Source organism: Strongylocentrotus purpuratus, unplaced genomic scaffold, assembly GCF_000002235.5.
Source record: "Strongylocentrotus purpuratus isolate Spur 01 unplaced genomic scaffold, Spur_5.0 spur5_scaffold_21, whole genome shotgun sequence".
Classification (NCBI taxonomy): domain Eukaryota; kingdom Metazoa; phylum Echinodermata; class Echinoidea; order Camarodonta; family Strongylocentrotidae; genus Strongylocentrotus; species Strongylocentrotus purpuratus.
The window spans coordinates 39,103,582-39,119,844 of NW_022145607.1; the positions used below are offsets into that span (position 1 = coordinate 39,103,582).

At 37.4% G+C, this 16,263-nt stretch overlaps 2 protein-coding genes across 3 annotated transcripts in view; both read left to right on the forward strand.

The window, feature by feature from the left end:
- The first annotated feature begins 367 nt into the window (after positions 1-367).
- On the forward strand, positions 368-9,698 carry LOC591507 (ADP-ribosylation factor-like protein 6). Of its 2 annotated transcripts, XM_030994751.1 has the most exons (7): positions 368-534; positions 4,297-4,485; positions 4,565-4,825; positions 5,303-5,433; positions 6,143-6,237; positions 7,542-7,727; positions 8,191-9,698. In XM_030994751.1, the coding sequence occupies exons 3-7, from the start codon at positions 4,703-4,705 to the stop codon at positions 8,205-8,207; spliced, it is 552 nt and encodes a 183-aa protein (XP_030850611.1). In that variant the 5' UTR covers positions 368-534; positions 4,297-4,485; positions 4,565-4,702; the 3' UTR covers positions 8,208-9,698. The 2 variants fall into 2 exon arrangements, with proteins under 2 accessions (XP_030850611.1, XP_796160.4); XM_791067.5 differs by having other exon boundaries at positions 4,297-4,825.
- Positions 9,699-15,309: 5,611 nt separating this feature from the next.
- LOC582118 (organic cation transporter protein) overlaps positions 15,310-16,263 on the forward strand; it is a 42,911-nt gene continuing 41,957 nt past the window's right edge. The window contains exon 1 of the mRNA XM_030994753.1: positions 15,310-15,437. Within this exon, the coding sequence (XP_030850613.1) occupies positions 15,354-15,437 (84 nt within the window). The 5' untranslated portion in view covers positions 15,310-15,353. The remainder of the gene's footprint in view (positions 15,438-16,263) is intronic.

Genomic DNA, 16,263 nt, shown 5'->3' on the forward strand with positions numbered 1-16,263 from the left:
TACAAATATATAAAGCAATTGATAAATAGTAAGGCAATGGCGTCACAAACTGATTGAATCCAGTTAACTAATACCAGTTGGTTCAACTGTTTTTTCGACCTCGCGCGTATTTCTGAATTTCACTATTATTTTCGCTTAGCAGAAAACAATTAAGTCCGACAAATTTGCCTGAAAAAAAAGGAAAAACTATGTAAAAAAATATGTAAACTATGTAAATCTAAAAAGCATGTAACCCCAGGGACTTGCTTTTGCCCCCTCGACCTTTAGCCGTTTGAAAACGAACCTCCTAATTGAAAACTCTGGTTATACGTGTTCCGTAAATCGTGTATTGGACCAATTAGCATCAGTAAATTAGCAGCCTATACGTACGTACGTTACCAGCAAATTCGATCGTCGCGCACGCTGGCATAGCAACTTCATGACGCGCGCTAGCGCCAACGTAATAGGACTTATGCATATTTCCGTAGAAAAATACTCAAGAGCCGAGATTTGATCTTGCGAGACTTGTCTTCGGTCCCATGTATGGACAATTAGGTGAGTAGATTCGGGGGGGGGGGGGCTTAATATAATGGTGGTGGTGGTTATTTTACCTGAAAATTTCGTCTCTGGGTAATTTTACGTTCCTCTTGCCATTGGTAATATCAGATTTTTGAAATCTTACCGATTTTTTGAGCTAGCGAACTTTGGTCACACCACCATACAGTGCAGTGCAGGGATGGTATTGACTATTGGTAGGCCTAGCCTAGATCTATGGCTACACCGGTGGCTTGTGCCTGCATGTGTCTTGGATCTTGGATCTTGGATTCTTTTCCAAAATGACATTCTGATAATCAACATTTGTTCTGGTAAGATATGTATATACGCATAATACAACTGATCTTTATGATTTCTTAACGTGACATAGAATCTAGACTAGCTTCTTCTCCTCTGCAAACAAAACAGAAAACAAGGACAGGTTATTTAATAAACCATGCGACAAATAATCATTGTGATTCAAATTGATGCAAGGATTTTTTTGAATAAGCAGAAAGAAATTTTTATCACTGGTTCTTCTACATGCATACTTTATTGCCACGTACTGGATATGAAAGAGTATGCGGCAGGTCTGCAGCAGGTCTATATGAGATATGAATATTCATGATGAAGAGTATGCGGCAAGTCTGCGGCAAGTCTGCGGCAGACCTGCCGCAGACTCTTCATCATACTGAAAGAGTATGCGGCAAGTCTGCGGCAAGTCTGCGGCAAAACTAATTTGCATGTGAAAAAGATGACTGTCTGCGGCAGGTCTGCTGCAGATCTGCGGCAAGTTTGCCGCAGGAGTATGCGGCAGGCTCATTTCTTTCCTATGGGTACGTATATATTATACACACAGGCAAGTAACAGCTATGTAGCTTGTAAATTTGTAAGAGGGAAAATGCTGATTGAAATGATAATGATGAAATAGCAAATAATTGAGGAGTATCATAGGTACCAATTCAATGGATATTTGTTTAAAAAAGAGCCCCCGTCAGTAATAAAAGAGCCCCTGTGAGAAGGCTCACGGGGGCTCTTTTTTCGGGGGAAGAGCCCCCGTGGACAAAAAATTAATTTGAGCCCTGGTGTGAGACTCGTCAAATTTGTTTTGCGCGCGATGAGACCGGAGCTCATACATATTTATATAATGATGTCGCAATACCTCTATTTGGGGCTGGAACAATGACATCTCTGTTCACAGTTTTCCTTCGCAATTTGAGATGGCTCTAGCTATGGGCTCAAACCAACGCGGGATTGACAAAAACATTGTACTCTATCTACCTTCGAATGTGCAGTTTGTAAAAATCTGCAATTAAAAAGATGTAATCTTTTTTCTTTATATTTTCTAGTTGTTAAAAGTGACATTTGTGCACGTCTGAGATGTTAATGGGCAATTCCACGGTAACGGAAGGACACTCAGACAAGATTTTTGAACTTCAGGTTCATACTAAAAGAAATGTTTTATTAGTATGTATTAAACTATGGGGAACAAAATGTGTTTCAGTCAAGTGGAAAGCTTCATCAACTTCACAAAGTTTGGATAAACACTAATTAACTGGAAAAACCATGTCCATTTTTATGTCCTTCCGTTACCGAGGTAATTAATATGCACATTCTTAAACTACTTAACTATAATGACAATTTTTGGGGGAGAATTAAAGGCACTTATATAGGTATTAGATTCTATATCTGTACTGTTTCACATCTTATACTAATAAAACAGTTCTTTTAGTATGAACCTGAAGTTCAAAAATCTTGTCTGAGTGTCCTTCCGTTACCGTGGAATTGCCCTAATCTCTATCAAAAGTTCTTTCATTTAAATTGGATTCCATATTTTTAGGGTCTACCTTCTGCCATTGAGAAGGATTTTAGTGAGCTAACCTCCGCGCCCTCTAGGACCCCTCTAGTTTCTCTTATGTGCGCGTTAAGTTCGTCTGCTAAAACAATTATTGGATTCAAAAACGTCAAAATCTGCAAGATCGTCAACAAATGGTGAAAGACCGTTACAGATCCGTGATTATAGATATGTTGTGGAGTGTGTAATTGTGTATTTGTTTTATATTTTATTCCATAGATAATTGTTTTCATTTTTTTTTACTTTTTTTTTCTTCTGGTAATTTTCTGACTTGGACGACGAGCGCACAAATCGTAGGCGTAGAAGCCTTACACCCAGGCATTGGCCTCCCTATTAAGAGTGATGTGGTTCATTAATTTAAATTAACAAACCCTCAAAATGTTATCATAATAATGCGCCCGGTAGACCTATTGGGTCAATTTCCAGTATTCAACAGCTGTAACAAACTCAAAATTAAATCAGGTAGGGTCTATACAGCCCCGGAAAGATCTCCAACTTAACTTAAAATTGGTCAGTATCACACAACACAAGTTTCTGCACTTCCCTGTTCTGTTAGTGTTAGCGCGTCAACATGCATAGATCTAGCCATATGTAAAAGCAGATTGTGAAACAGCTACTTGTGCTGGTGCAATGAATTTAGTAATAGTAGATCTATGTGTGTGAAGAGTAGATCTAGCTCTTACGTATTTGCTCTAGATCTATTGCAGAAAATTTGCAAATGACGCACCTACCGATGTGCAAGAGGTATTTATACATTAGGCCTACCCTTGGCCTTGCCAACGCACTGACATTGAGTGCTTTGTCGCGCAATTGTGTGAAAGTTGTGTGCAAATGCGCTTCGCTCCTTGACACCAGAGATACCACGCAATATCTTGTGACCAAATTCTAGGCAGCATGACAGAATTCTGGGCAGAAAACTGCTCCTTCTCTTGAAAATATTTCCCTTAGTATATCATATTTTAGGTGACTTTAAAAACCTGTTAGAGGACCAATTTTCTTTTCTTTTGATGGGTAGATTGCCAAATAAAAGAGGAATGTATTCAAAATATGAGTGATTTCCCCTTTGTGACCAAAAGTACTGGGCGCATTACCCTATGTACAGGTGTATGTGAGTTGTGACCTCCAATTTCAGTAAACGACTAACCTTGCAAACAACATATTTTGGAGTTCACTAGTGAATAGCCTTACAGTGGACTGTTCTTCTCATACAAAGCACTTTGAAATTAGGGAAGAATTTCTTTCCATTGTATTATACTATTATGGTAGACAGAAATAACCGTCTGGTATAGTTTATGAGCTGGGTCATTCTTAGTTTAATAAAACTGACATTTGTCAACCTTAATAGAGGCAGTCAGAAGAGCCAGATATAATCTTAGTGGAATAACCGTCGATATCAGAGACTGAAGCTTTCGGTCTACCATATGTGTTCCCGCAAAGCTGCATGAATGATTATGAACTAACATGCGATAGACTGTACATCACAAAAATGCTGACAAAAGGTTTTGATGTTGGTTCTGCTGCACGCGCAAAATTACTTGATATTGCGTGACAAAAAAACCCAAATAAGAAATCCAACCTCTGTACTGTAGTGTGGTGTTTTTTTTTAAACGCTCTGGCTGATACTCCACCAGTTTTTGCCGGTGTAAAAGCTTGCTCTCAATTAACTAATGAATTATTCAAGATTTTGTTGCAGAACAGGGACCAAACAAATACAAAAACAAGAATGATAAATCACTGACTGTTTATATGTTATAAGTCTTTCCAGTAGTGTAATTTGGTAGTTAGAAAAACAGATGGCTTTTCAAATTGATTTTTCTGCAGTGGACTAAATGAGCCTAAATTGTGCTGAACAGTCTTGAGATTTCTTTTCGACTTTGCCTATTTTTGAACTGTCCATCACTTGTCATGTACTTGGTTTGTTTTTTCAGATTGATATCGTTTGATCCCATAATCCAGACTGAAGATCATCATAAACCAGACTGAAGATCATCATAATCCAGACTGAAAATCATCATAATCCAGACTGAAGATCATCATAATCCAGACTGAAGATCATCATAATCCATACTGAAGATCATCATAACCCAGACTGAAGATCATCTTAATCCAGACTGAAGGTCATCATAATCCAGACTGAAGATCATCATAATCCATACTGAAGATCATCTTAATCCAGACTGAAGATCCAGACTGAAGATCATCATAATCCATACTGAAGATCATCTTAATCCAGACTGAAGATCATCATTATCCAGACTGAAGGTCATCATAATCCAGACTGAAAATCATAAGTATTAAAAGGAACATTGCCTTGTAATCCTGTCTGCTGTTACTATGGGTCTCTTGGATTATTTTGCAAGATTATTTGGGAGCAGCAAGAAGGAAGCCCAGGTCCTATGTGTAGGACTTGATAACAGTGGAAAGAGTACCATTATCAACCGTCTTAAGCCAGATGAGGTTAGTTTGTACACATCATATTTAGAACTAACAAAGGTCTCTTGGTAGCAAACGACCGGTTTAGTTGAGTTTTGCTGGTAGACTGAAGTTGGATTATGTGTTGTCATTTTAGCCAAGAATTAAAAACCTACTATCAAATATTTTACATTTATCTTTGTTGAATCTGTAATTGCAAGACTCAATTGAATTTAAAATTAAAGTCATTGTAATGCTGGTCAAAGAAAAATGCATATCAAGCAAAGATTTTGGAGAGAAGCATCTAAAACAGGAATTATTTTGGCAGGGCACTACTATATTTATTGCATAAATATTTTCAAATGGTGATTTCATCTTTCATGTGCAGTAGAAGATCTCTATCAATGTTACATGGACATCATCATGTTTGTTGCTCCAAGTCATCAACCCAATACCTCATGGAATTAAAAATGTGTTTTGAATATAGTAATGAACAAGTTTTATCTTTCTTTGTCATCTTAGTCGACATCGGAGGATATAGTGGCTACAGTAGGCTTCACAGTGGAGAGGTTTCAGACTCCTGGTGTACGATTCACTGTCTTTGATATGTCTGGTCAGGGAAGGTACAGAAACCTATGGGAACATTATTATAAGTAAGTATAGCTCCCTTACTTTCTTTTATCTCTATTTCCTTAATGTGTTGGCTCAGTCAGTAGAGCGTCCGCCTCACAACCGGGAGGTCGTGGGTTCGAACCCCGGCCGCGTCATACCAAAAGACGTTAAAAGATGGGAGTTGTTGCTACCTTGTTTGGTGTTCAACAATAAGGGATAGAGCAACGTCGATCTGGCGCTGCTCAGTGGCTGCCGGGCTCACGATCAATTGGGCAAAAAGAATTTCCGTTTCGGTTTAATAAAATTTGGAGTGGACTATTAGGCTATTATTATTATTATTATAATTATTATTATTATTATTATTATTATTATTATTATTATTATTATATCCCTGTATTCTGATGCAGGGTAATAATATGTTTGCAGGGTGCTCTCAGGGGGGCTCTGATAAGACATATTAATATTATTATTGTTAGTAGAAGTAGTAGTAGTAGTAGTAGTAATAGTAGTAGTAGTAGTGGTGCTGTTGTTGTTACCTTTATTAAAATTCTGATCTATCTTTGTCCTCATCCATTTTCCCCTGGCTCTCATGCTTTCACTCACATTGTCTCTGAGTATCACCATTTATCTGTCTATGAATGAAAATATCACTAATTTTGACTGAAAACGTCTCTGAATATATATCCATCTTTAACTCAAAATATCTCTGAATTCCTGTCTAATGTTGTCTCAATATTTTCTTTATGACAGGGATGCTCAAGCCATCATGTTTGTGATTGATAGCAGTGATAAGATGAGAGTAGTCGTGGCTAAAGAAGAGCTGGACATGCTTCTTGATCACCCAGGTAATTCATTCTACACTACCCTTGTAGTCGGTATTTAAACACTTCTTTCCACAATAGTTCCTTTTGCAGCGTAAATATGATTTATCGTAGCAAGTGCTGTGCAGTATGGCAGCCATCCAACACTCGCTGAGAAAGACAGAAAAATATCAATATTTTCAAGGAAAACTGATGTGTTGTGATGACCTGAAAATCAATATTTAGTAACTTTGCGTGAGTAAAATTACCAAAAATTTCAGAGAATCATGCATGCATGTGTCCGCGCAGTGTTGGCGCGTCTTTTTTTTTAGATTCATAGCGCCGCATAGGAAATTACTAATTTATTCCCCAAATTACTGATTTTGAGCCTTGTGATTACTGATTTTCTGTTCTGGAGGTTGGCAGCTCTGGTTATAGGTGGTATTAGTAGCCAAGTTACATAGTGTTTGACTAGGCTTTTAGTGAGGAATGAGTAGGAAAAAACAATCAGCTATCCAATCTGAAAATGATGCACATTTATATGCGTACGACTGTACGTAAGGTTGATAATATACATTAGGTACATTGTAAGTATGTGCGTGAAGCTGCTGGTAATGACAATGCTCAACTGCAGGAGCTAGTGTACATATATGCAGGCTGGAGTAGTTTATTCTTCCATGTAGTTGGTTGTACAGTCCGTTTCGCCCAAAGGCTCATTAGCAAGTGAAATTAGATTATAGGGTATGAAGATAGGCACTTGAATAAATGTACAGTAGTGGTTAGAACATAATAAGGTACTGGGCAATGAAAGATTTGACAATACCAAGTATGCAGTCAGATGAGTGCATGTACACAACTTGCTCTACATTCATTGAAGCACTTATTTTCATACTACATGGAAGAATAATCTACTCCAGCCTACTAGCTTGCAGATGTTTGTTTCAATTTTTTTCTTTTTCTGGGGGATCCACAAACCACAAGCACTGCTTTTTAGTGGACCCCCCCCCCCCCCCCCCCCATTTCCTCAGAAATTAAGAATTTCTTGTAATCATTTTATTATGTGCAAAATGTATTTGTATAGTTTCCCTTTCTGTTGGAAATGAAATAAATATGAATATGAATGTAAATGAATGGACCATGGTCAATTTATATCTTAGTCTTGGTAACAATACTGTACAACTCTAGCCTTAACATATACCTAAAAAGAAGCAAGGTTTGAGCATATTTTGCCACAGCAAATCTAGATGCTTATGCAAAGATAATTGTCTCCTGGTATTTACTTTTATAATTCAGACATTGATTTTGATTGATTGTACCTAGTAACTAAGACTCTCCATTGTCTCTTGCAGATATCAGGGTACGTACAATACCCGTCCTATTCTTTGCCAACAAGATGGATCTTCGAGAGTCTCTGACTTCTGTTCAGTGTTCTAGGCTACTGGAACTGGAGAAGATCAAGAATAAACAATGGCACATATGTGCTAGCAATGCATTGACTGGAGAGGGATTACATGAAGGTGTTCAATGGCTATCAGGTATGTAGCTTGATATCCATAATAAAGCCCTGTGACAAGCTGTTATCAAGTAATTACAGGACATTATCGTGTCATCATGTGTAAGATGGGGTATCTCTCTCTCCTCCCCCTCCCCCCCCCCCCTCTCCCCCCTTTCCCCCCCCCCCCTCCCCACCTCTCTCTTCTCCTCCCCCCTCCCCCTCTCTCTCTAACTCTCTACTCTCTCAATCACTTGTTGTCTGTCTTGCTCCTTTCTTTAGGGTACGATTCAGTAACCATTTGCTTTTCCAAAAATTGATGGACAAGGGAGCATAGATAATGATAATAATATTCCTCTTATATAGCGGGATGAAGGAATCGAGATATGCCTTTGTACGATGCAAAAATGCTAATCCCTTAAGCTTATGTTCAATTTCAAGATTGCAAAGATGATATATTAATTCTCTCTTATAATCTTCTCTTAATTCTCCCATTTACTCTACAGATCAAATAAAATTGTAATTGATAGCCATGCGGCTGAATAGACTGATTGAGACCTTTGTGTACCCTAAGAACACACTGTGTAGTGAACAGCTACAGGAATCGATTCTCTCAAGGACTTTTGTAGGAGATCATTGTGCACTGACTCAATCATCAAGCCAAGCCTAGGAATGAATATAGACTGATGTGAACTTATCTTGGATAGAGGAATGTGATGGAAAGCAAACACCAGGAATGGCAACGCTGCCCCTGGTGAGAGGGTGTCGCTTTAAATGTTATTCAGTGGAGAGTCAATCTAATTGACTAATCATGGATTTTCTGCTCCATAATAATTTCACAGCACATGATCATGCATTGTTTTTTTAATGTCTTTTTGTACTAAAGCTAAATCACATGAGGCTGATTAGACCTCATCAATAACGTAACATTAAATATTTCCCAAATTATATCATGAAATTTGTGATATTTACAAGCCATTGAATACATGTAAGCTCAATCCAACAATATAACAGAGCAATACCAACAATAAATCAGCGCATACAGTTAACATGTAAATATTCACACCCTTGTATATTTGATGTTTGTTGTGTTTTTCGTAACTCAAGCATGAAGAACCAGTGGACTGGTTGAATTATAGGGCTGTTGTGGAATACTTTTAGATGTAAGGTTTGAAATGTCACATTCTCAAGAAACACAAATCGGGACAAGTTTATATTTCACATACTTAATAAATTACAAAGCTAAAGCTTGGTAAGTTTTCTTTGAGATCCATGTTCTATAATTGGAAGAGAAGCGGTTCAATGTAGAGGTGTGGTTTAAGCACTTGACTTGAAATGCAAAGGTTGTGGGTTCGATACCCGACACTGCACTAGTGTCCTGTGGCAAGGCATTAATCTACATTTGCCATTCCTTACCCAAGAGAGAGATTATGGGGACCTGTTAGTATGACGAAAGCCTTTGTGTTGGTAATTGTCATATGCCCTCACGGTGACTATATATATATGGTAGGAATATTCCCCAGGGGGTGGATATGGTGCCAATGTGCTTAGAGATGGTATTTTGTATTAAGGGCTATATAAATCAAGATATGTATTATTATTGTTATTATTATCAATAGCAGATATAATATCTATTTTCCCAACATAGAAATTTCATTGCTAGATTTAACTCCTGATATCCTCCTATCACATCACAAGTGTTTCTATCTGTATTGTCTTGAGTGAAATCACCAAAAAGATTACTTTATTTAATAACCACAAACAAGATTGATATTTTATGAATGAAAATGCCTTGGAACACTACTGCACCTTGTGTTTTAATACATTATGATTGTAAAGATTTAAACATACGCTATATTTTGATTTCATAAGCCCAAAGACAATGACCACATACATGACTGATGTGGTATTGGTACGAGGTCATCTTGTTGTGCAGTTGTTTTTGTTTAATGTTTAGTAGGACGAGGGGCTGTATTTCCAGATACATAACAAAAGCAAAGCCGTCACGTTGACCGTTAGATTTTAGGAAAATAAACATCAAATAGCACAAAGAGCATATATGTCTTGAAAGATTTATGAAGCCATTCTTGTTAACTTCTTCAAATTACAGTTTGAAATGCGTTCATTCATCAAGAATGTCTACGCCTTTAACTTCTTTTTAATTATTATGCTTGATATAATACATCTGTACCGGTAGTTTTATGCTCTTCATAAATTGTGTAGATATTTATACATACATTGTATATTTTGTTTAATTTGGGGAGAGGAGTAAGATTTTCGATGCGCTGGTCCATAGCAGGCCAGGACCAGTATTCAAGTCAATACTCGGTATTCAGCTTAGGTTAATACTTAGCCAGCTTTGGTATTCGGTTGCAGATTTTGTGTGTGTGTATACATGTAATATATCATTTGAATGGTATGGGATGGTTATAAGTTGTAGGTTAATGAACTTTTAGATGTTACAGTTGATGATAAATTTTCATTTGAAGAAAAAAAGTTGTGGTAGTTTAGCAGGGACAATCATTGCTTCATCACTCAGATTTGAATATATGCAATAGGTCTATTCCCAGCGTTACAGAATGATATTTTTAGAAAATATTATAAACATCTTAATAAAAATGTGCATATTAATGATATCATATATATACTGATATGAGGTACTTTTGCAACAGTAAAGTTTCTCATCCACCATTCATCCAATTTACAGAAAATATTGTATTTTAGCTTTGTTACGTAATGACCTAAAACTGACCTTCTATATCATTCCATCACAAAGTACATATAACATTCAATATTTCACAAATTTGTTGAATGGTTGACCAGGATGTCGTGGTAATACAGTGGAAACTCATTATAATAAGGTCATTGGGAACAAGGAAATTACCTTGTTATATCAGGGAAAAACAAACGAGAATATAAAGAGCTGGGACCAGCAAAATCACCTTGTTAAAGGTGCCATTTGCAGATGAAAAAAATGAAAAGGTAAATTCCAACTGCATTTGAAAGACTATACTAATTTAGAACTTCCCTCAAATCATAAGGGCTTGAAAATAGCTTTTAGTGGGAAAATAACAACCATTGGTTGTTTAATACACTTAGGTGATTGCAATCACTTAAGTAATAGTCTGATTTTCAGACCCTTGTACCGAATGGTCGTATGTTTTGTGCTGCACAAAGTTTGAATCAGTTTAATTTTTAGCCATTACAAGAAGTGGGTTATTGATGTAGACGAATTCTCATGTACCTGTTACAGCTCATTTTATGTATGTTACCAAAGAAAAAAAAGTTGTCAATCAGTCACTCAATAGTGTCTGATAGTGAAATCTACTGAGAGGATAAACAGGTTTCCTTGCATAATTTGAATATTAGGACACTGCTAATGTTTACATTACACAGATTGGACATACGGATACATGACATATTCATAATTCCTGCCAAGTTGTACAGAATTTGATGTTGGCTGCAAATGGGACATATACCTTTAAAACAGATACCTAGTTATATCAGATTTTGTTATACCAAGGTTTCACTGTATTCTGTATTCAAAATTGAAAATGATCTGGAAAGGTAATTCCGTAACTCTTGGAGTTGACCAGTACAAGCTCTAGATCAATCTACACATTAGTATATGACTGCCTATATTGTTCATAGTGCACATTTGTTGTTTAAGTAGATGATTCATGAGAGATGATATGATGTTGAGTTACATCATCTGCTTCTGATTGTTCAGATAAACCCACCTTTAACTCTTACTATAGATGCCAAGGGGCTTTACTTGTTTCAAAATCTTACCCAAACATGAACAATACTTACTGATTTAAACACCTGTACTTCTTTAACCATGACTTGTATCACAAACATAATGACACCTATTAAACCAGATAAACTGAAGGGCAAATTCAATACCCATTTGTACATCATGTTTGGATTACGTCATTGTCATGTTCACACAGTTCAATAGGTGACACACAAGGCTATTGAAATCGATGTTGGTTGATTTGTCTAAATTAGTTGCGATCGTGCTAAGAAATTGCTTTGTTAAAAAATGTATGTAATTTATTATCCTTTCTCATGACCCAAAACATATTTAATTTCATAAATAAAATTATTGTAAAATATAAGTGAAATTCCTTGTAATCCTTCACGTATTTGTTTCTCACTCATTTAGCATTGTTTGATTCACTAAAGTTCTTTGGCAAGACATTAATCTATATTTGCCACACTTGACCCAGAGGAAGTAAATGGGTACCTGGCAGGAATTCATTCCTTGAAATGCTAGAGTACCATAATGGCAGCTATGCTAAGGCTGGATAATAATTTCTGGATAATAATTTACGAGCGCCAAAAGTGCCAAGACTCACACACATGAGAGGTACCCACTATTATTATATAGATTATTATTCATGCCAATGATGTTTCACGACCAATATATCTGAGAACCAAAAAATAATACTAAATAGATGGATTGTATGATAATAGTATTGAGTTGCCCTAGATTAAGTGCCCTAGTTTTTCCTCTAATTTCGTTTAAACGTTGCACACTTTCTTGTCCTTCCCATTATAGTACAGCCTAGCTCTTTAGCTTTTTTGATGATCGGGGCTGAACCTTGTACTTTCAGCTTTCATTATGGTCTAGCTGTTTTATCAATTAACTTTTATATGGTGTGTGTGATATCTAAGCCTCTCAATAACATACTGAAACTCTGGTTTTAGCATTCGTATCTGTCTTGTTACTATATTATCATATTTTACGTTGATATCGTTGCAGAGCGTTTGACTTGGCCCCATGTTCAGGTGTACGGTCCATGATCAATAATCATAACCAATAGGGCACCACTGTAAAGGGGAATCAACAGGCTTTTGAACGATACCAACTTCAAGTATGATAATAAACTAACAAGAGAGATATCAATGCTAAACCTTGAGTTGCAGAACTTTTTTTAGGAGTTTATGTAAGAGCAAGATATTTATAAAGACGTAAATGGTTTTGTCAGCATGTTTGTGAATTTGTTTCAGAGTAGAAACTTATATTTCGATATATTTAATTACTATTATAAGCTGTCAATAATGTTGATATAATAATGATAAATGTTATTTGGCACTTAATATGTTGTATCTTTAGTAGGGTACAATATGAACGAACGTCAATCATTTTGATATCACTGCATATTCTTGTTCTCCATCTATGGTTTGGTTTGTTGTTTTTGTTTTACCCGACTGCTAAGAAAGCATGTAGGTATCCAGAGGACCGACAGCTATAAGTATTAAAGCCTTACCAAAGGGAATGATCACATTGGCTTGAAATCAAACCCAGGACCATGCACTGCTCTACCACAGAGCCCTCTTCTTTGGATAGGGGTATTGTGATGTTTTAAACAGCATACAATTCTTTAATGTAATTGAAATAGAGAAGTTTTATTTCAATTTATATTTGTTTTCGGCGTTGAGGTCCGTGACATAGGCCGGAAATTACAAGTGGGATTCATGGCGCCTTCCAAAGTTCTGAATGATAATCCTGTTATGAAGTCAATTGTAACTATAAAGGCCTTGGAAGCCATCCAATGTTACACTAGGTTCTAAAGTGTACCATTCACATAAACATGACTTTCAAGAATTCGTGTGTTTGACTTTTGTAACAAACTATGGGAGTGTATGGATATGATAGTAATGTCTATATTCTCAGTGGCGTACGCAGGATTTTTGCAAGGGGGGGGGGGGGTGTTTTAAAATTGTAAAATCGCGCGGGAAATTTCGCAATGACTCAGCCAGCCACTGAAAAAGCGGGGGCGGGGGTAAGAGTACATTTTTTTTTGTCCCGGAAATCTGGCCGACCGATATTTCGTTCGGTGGTAAGGTCACTTTTTGGGGGTCACCCTTTTGCACACAAAAAAATTGAGGGGGGTTCGACCCCCCCCCCCCCCCCCCTCCCTGCGTACGCGCCTGCCTATTTTTATTGTACGGTATTACTTTCTGCTTCAGGCAAAAGTGCTGTAATTATAGTTCAGTGGGCAGTGTTGGATCTACTAATTTATTGATAAAAGTTTATCGGAATAATAGAATTAAATTTTGTAGAAAAGTTTGGCAAATATCTGTTTTTGTTTATTGTTGTTTTTGCTTTTTGTGTCTAACGTGGTTATTTTGTTACTAATGTAACCATGTAAAACACGGCTTTATAGACGACGTCTAAATGCGCCCTTCGCGTATAAATTTCCCCACTTTTGAGTCAAATGAGAGAGAGAGACATAGAGAGAGAGGGGGAGGGAGAGAGAGAGGGGGGGAGAGAGAGGGGGGGAGGGAGGGAGAGAGAGAGGGGGAGGGAGGGAGAGAGAGAGAGAGGAAGACACACCGGGCGGCGTCTTTCACTTCCAGAGATGTTGTCTCGCATGAAATATGTTTATAGTATTTTATTCGTTTGTCAAATATTAGTATTTGAGTTGTCAATCCTAAGGATCACCTCGACTGTAAATAGTGATAACCTTGTACCCATATCAAATAGTCAAATGTACGTAATTGCGAGCGAGAATCTTTTACGACGTGCATGGGGTCTGGCAAATTTTGAACCTTCAGATGCTCTATGGTAAATTATAAGTATTTCTGAATGAGTAAACTGAACATTAATTTTATTTGATTTTTTTTTTGAAGGGAAAGGTGTTGCGCGAGCGCCCCACGCATCTTGGATCTGCCCCTGTGTTTTAATTATGACACTGTTCTAAAATAGTTATCATTTCTACGTGACATGAGATTAAAAACTCATAAAATATCATCACAGGAGAATAATGAGAATATCATGGAAGGATTCGAAAACTAACAGAAATATTGCATAAACAAAACATCCTGATGAATATCCTTATGAATCCTTATGAATAGGTAATTATAAAAAAGCGAAATATTTTGGTCAAGATTTACTAAAAATCATCAGAGATCTGTTCAAAGGAAAAATAGAAGTTACTCGACCAGGAGGGAAGCCGAGAAGCAACCACCTATTGGGAGGACGTAGGGACCTAGAGCGCAATTAATGACACTGCAATGGTGTACTAGAACGACAGATAACAAATATGTAGGCCTACGGAAAATATTGCAATCAACTTCCTAGCTTGGAGAAAATACCAGGATAGCCAAATAATTATGATATTGTTCTGAAATATTAGTCACTTATTTCTTCATTGTCACTTGAACGTCTGAATGTGGTTGCGAGCAAACGATGACTTCAGTTTTTTCGGGACATCGGTCTTCCAAGGTGGATGAAATACGCCCCTCTCCGTTCCTGCATGGCAGACACAAGTTAGTCAACATTGCTTCTTGTTATGACCAAACAAAGTTCTATAATTCATCAAAGTTACCCAGGTCAGTCTCAGAAGAAAAGAAACCGTGGTAAAAAAAACTTTGAAGTTTTGTAACAATACCCTTGATTATATTTGCAAACGGGAAAAAGAGCGGATAGTCCGTGTGTTTACGGACTGATTGGAGCATTTATTTCGTTGATATCATTTGATATCATTCTACTCTTATTATTCCAGTCGAGTCTAATCGATAGATCGAACACACGCTTGTCTGATTGTCAAACCTAACGTGACTCAAGGATAGGAACTTACAGAGACGCAGGATGAAGCTGGATGATATCTTAGGAGATATTGGAGAGTTTGGTCGTTATCAGCGATGGGTATATGCCATGGTATGTTTCATATCATTACCTGTCTCTTGGCATCAGATGGCTCAAGTTTTCATGGGAAGCAAAATGGATCATTGGTGCCAGGTATGTTCTATAGTTTATCATCACCATGTTGGTTCTCAACAACAGCTTGTTAAAACCACTCTGCACTAGTTTGGTATGGAGAGATTAGACCTCCCTGCAAGATCACTGGTAGGTTGTTATCTCATCAAATCAGCTCCGATAAGAAAAAAGGGCATCATGGGGATTCAACGGGTACCGCTTAGGCATTGGTGTATGTACGGAGGGCGCAAGTAGCTACAGTGCAGTGGGGCTTTAATGTAAAATGTAATTACAATACTATACACAAGCCCAGCTCTCCTTTCCATCTTACCCTCTGTTTTAACTATCTTTTATCTCTCTTCTTCTCTCTCCCTCCACTTTCTTTTTTAATTTTGTCTCCCGCCTATACTCTTCTTTTCCTCTTTTTTCTTATCTTTCGGCCCTCCCTCCCTCTCTCCCTCCCCACTCTCTTTCGTTTATTTCCCTTTGTTCTCCCTTAATCCTTACTGAATTTGAACAGTATTAGGAGCATAATAAGATATACCATCTCTCTGTGTCTCTGTGTCTCCCTCTCTCTATTTTCCCTTCTCCTCTGTCATATACTTACCTATATGCTTCCACACTCCCCCTTTCCCCCTCCTCCTTATGATCCTACAATAATGATAATCACATTACTTTGCGTAGCATTCAATACTTCTAAAAAGTGCTTTATATCATGATTAATTTCTCCTTTCTCTCCTCAGTCTCCCCCAACTTCTCCCTCGGTCTCCGTCCCTCAGCCCCCCCCCCCCCCAACTCTCTCTCTCTCTCTCTCTCTCTCTCTTTCTCTTTCTCCCCTCTCTCCCTCTCTCCCTCTCTCTCCCCCTCT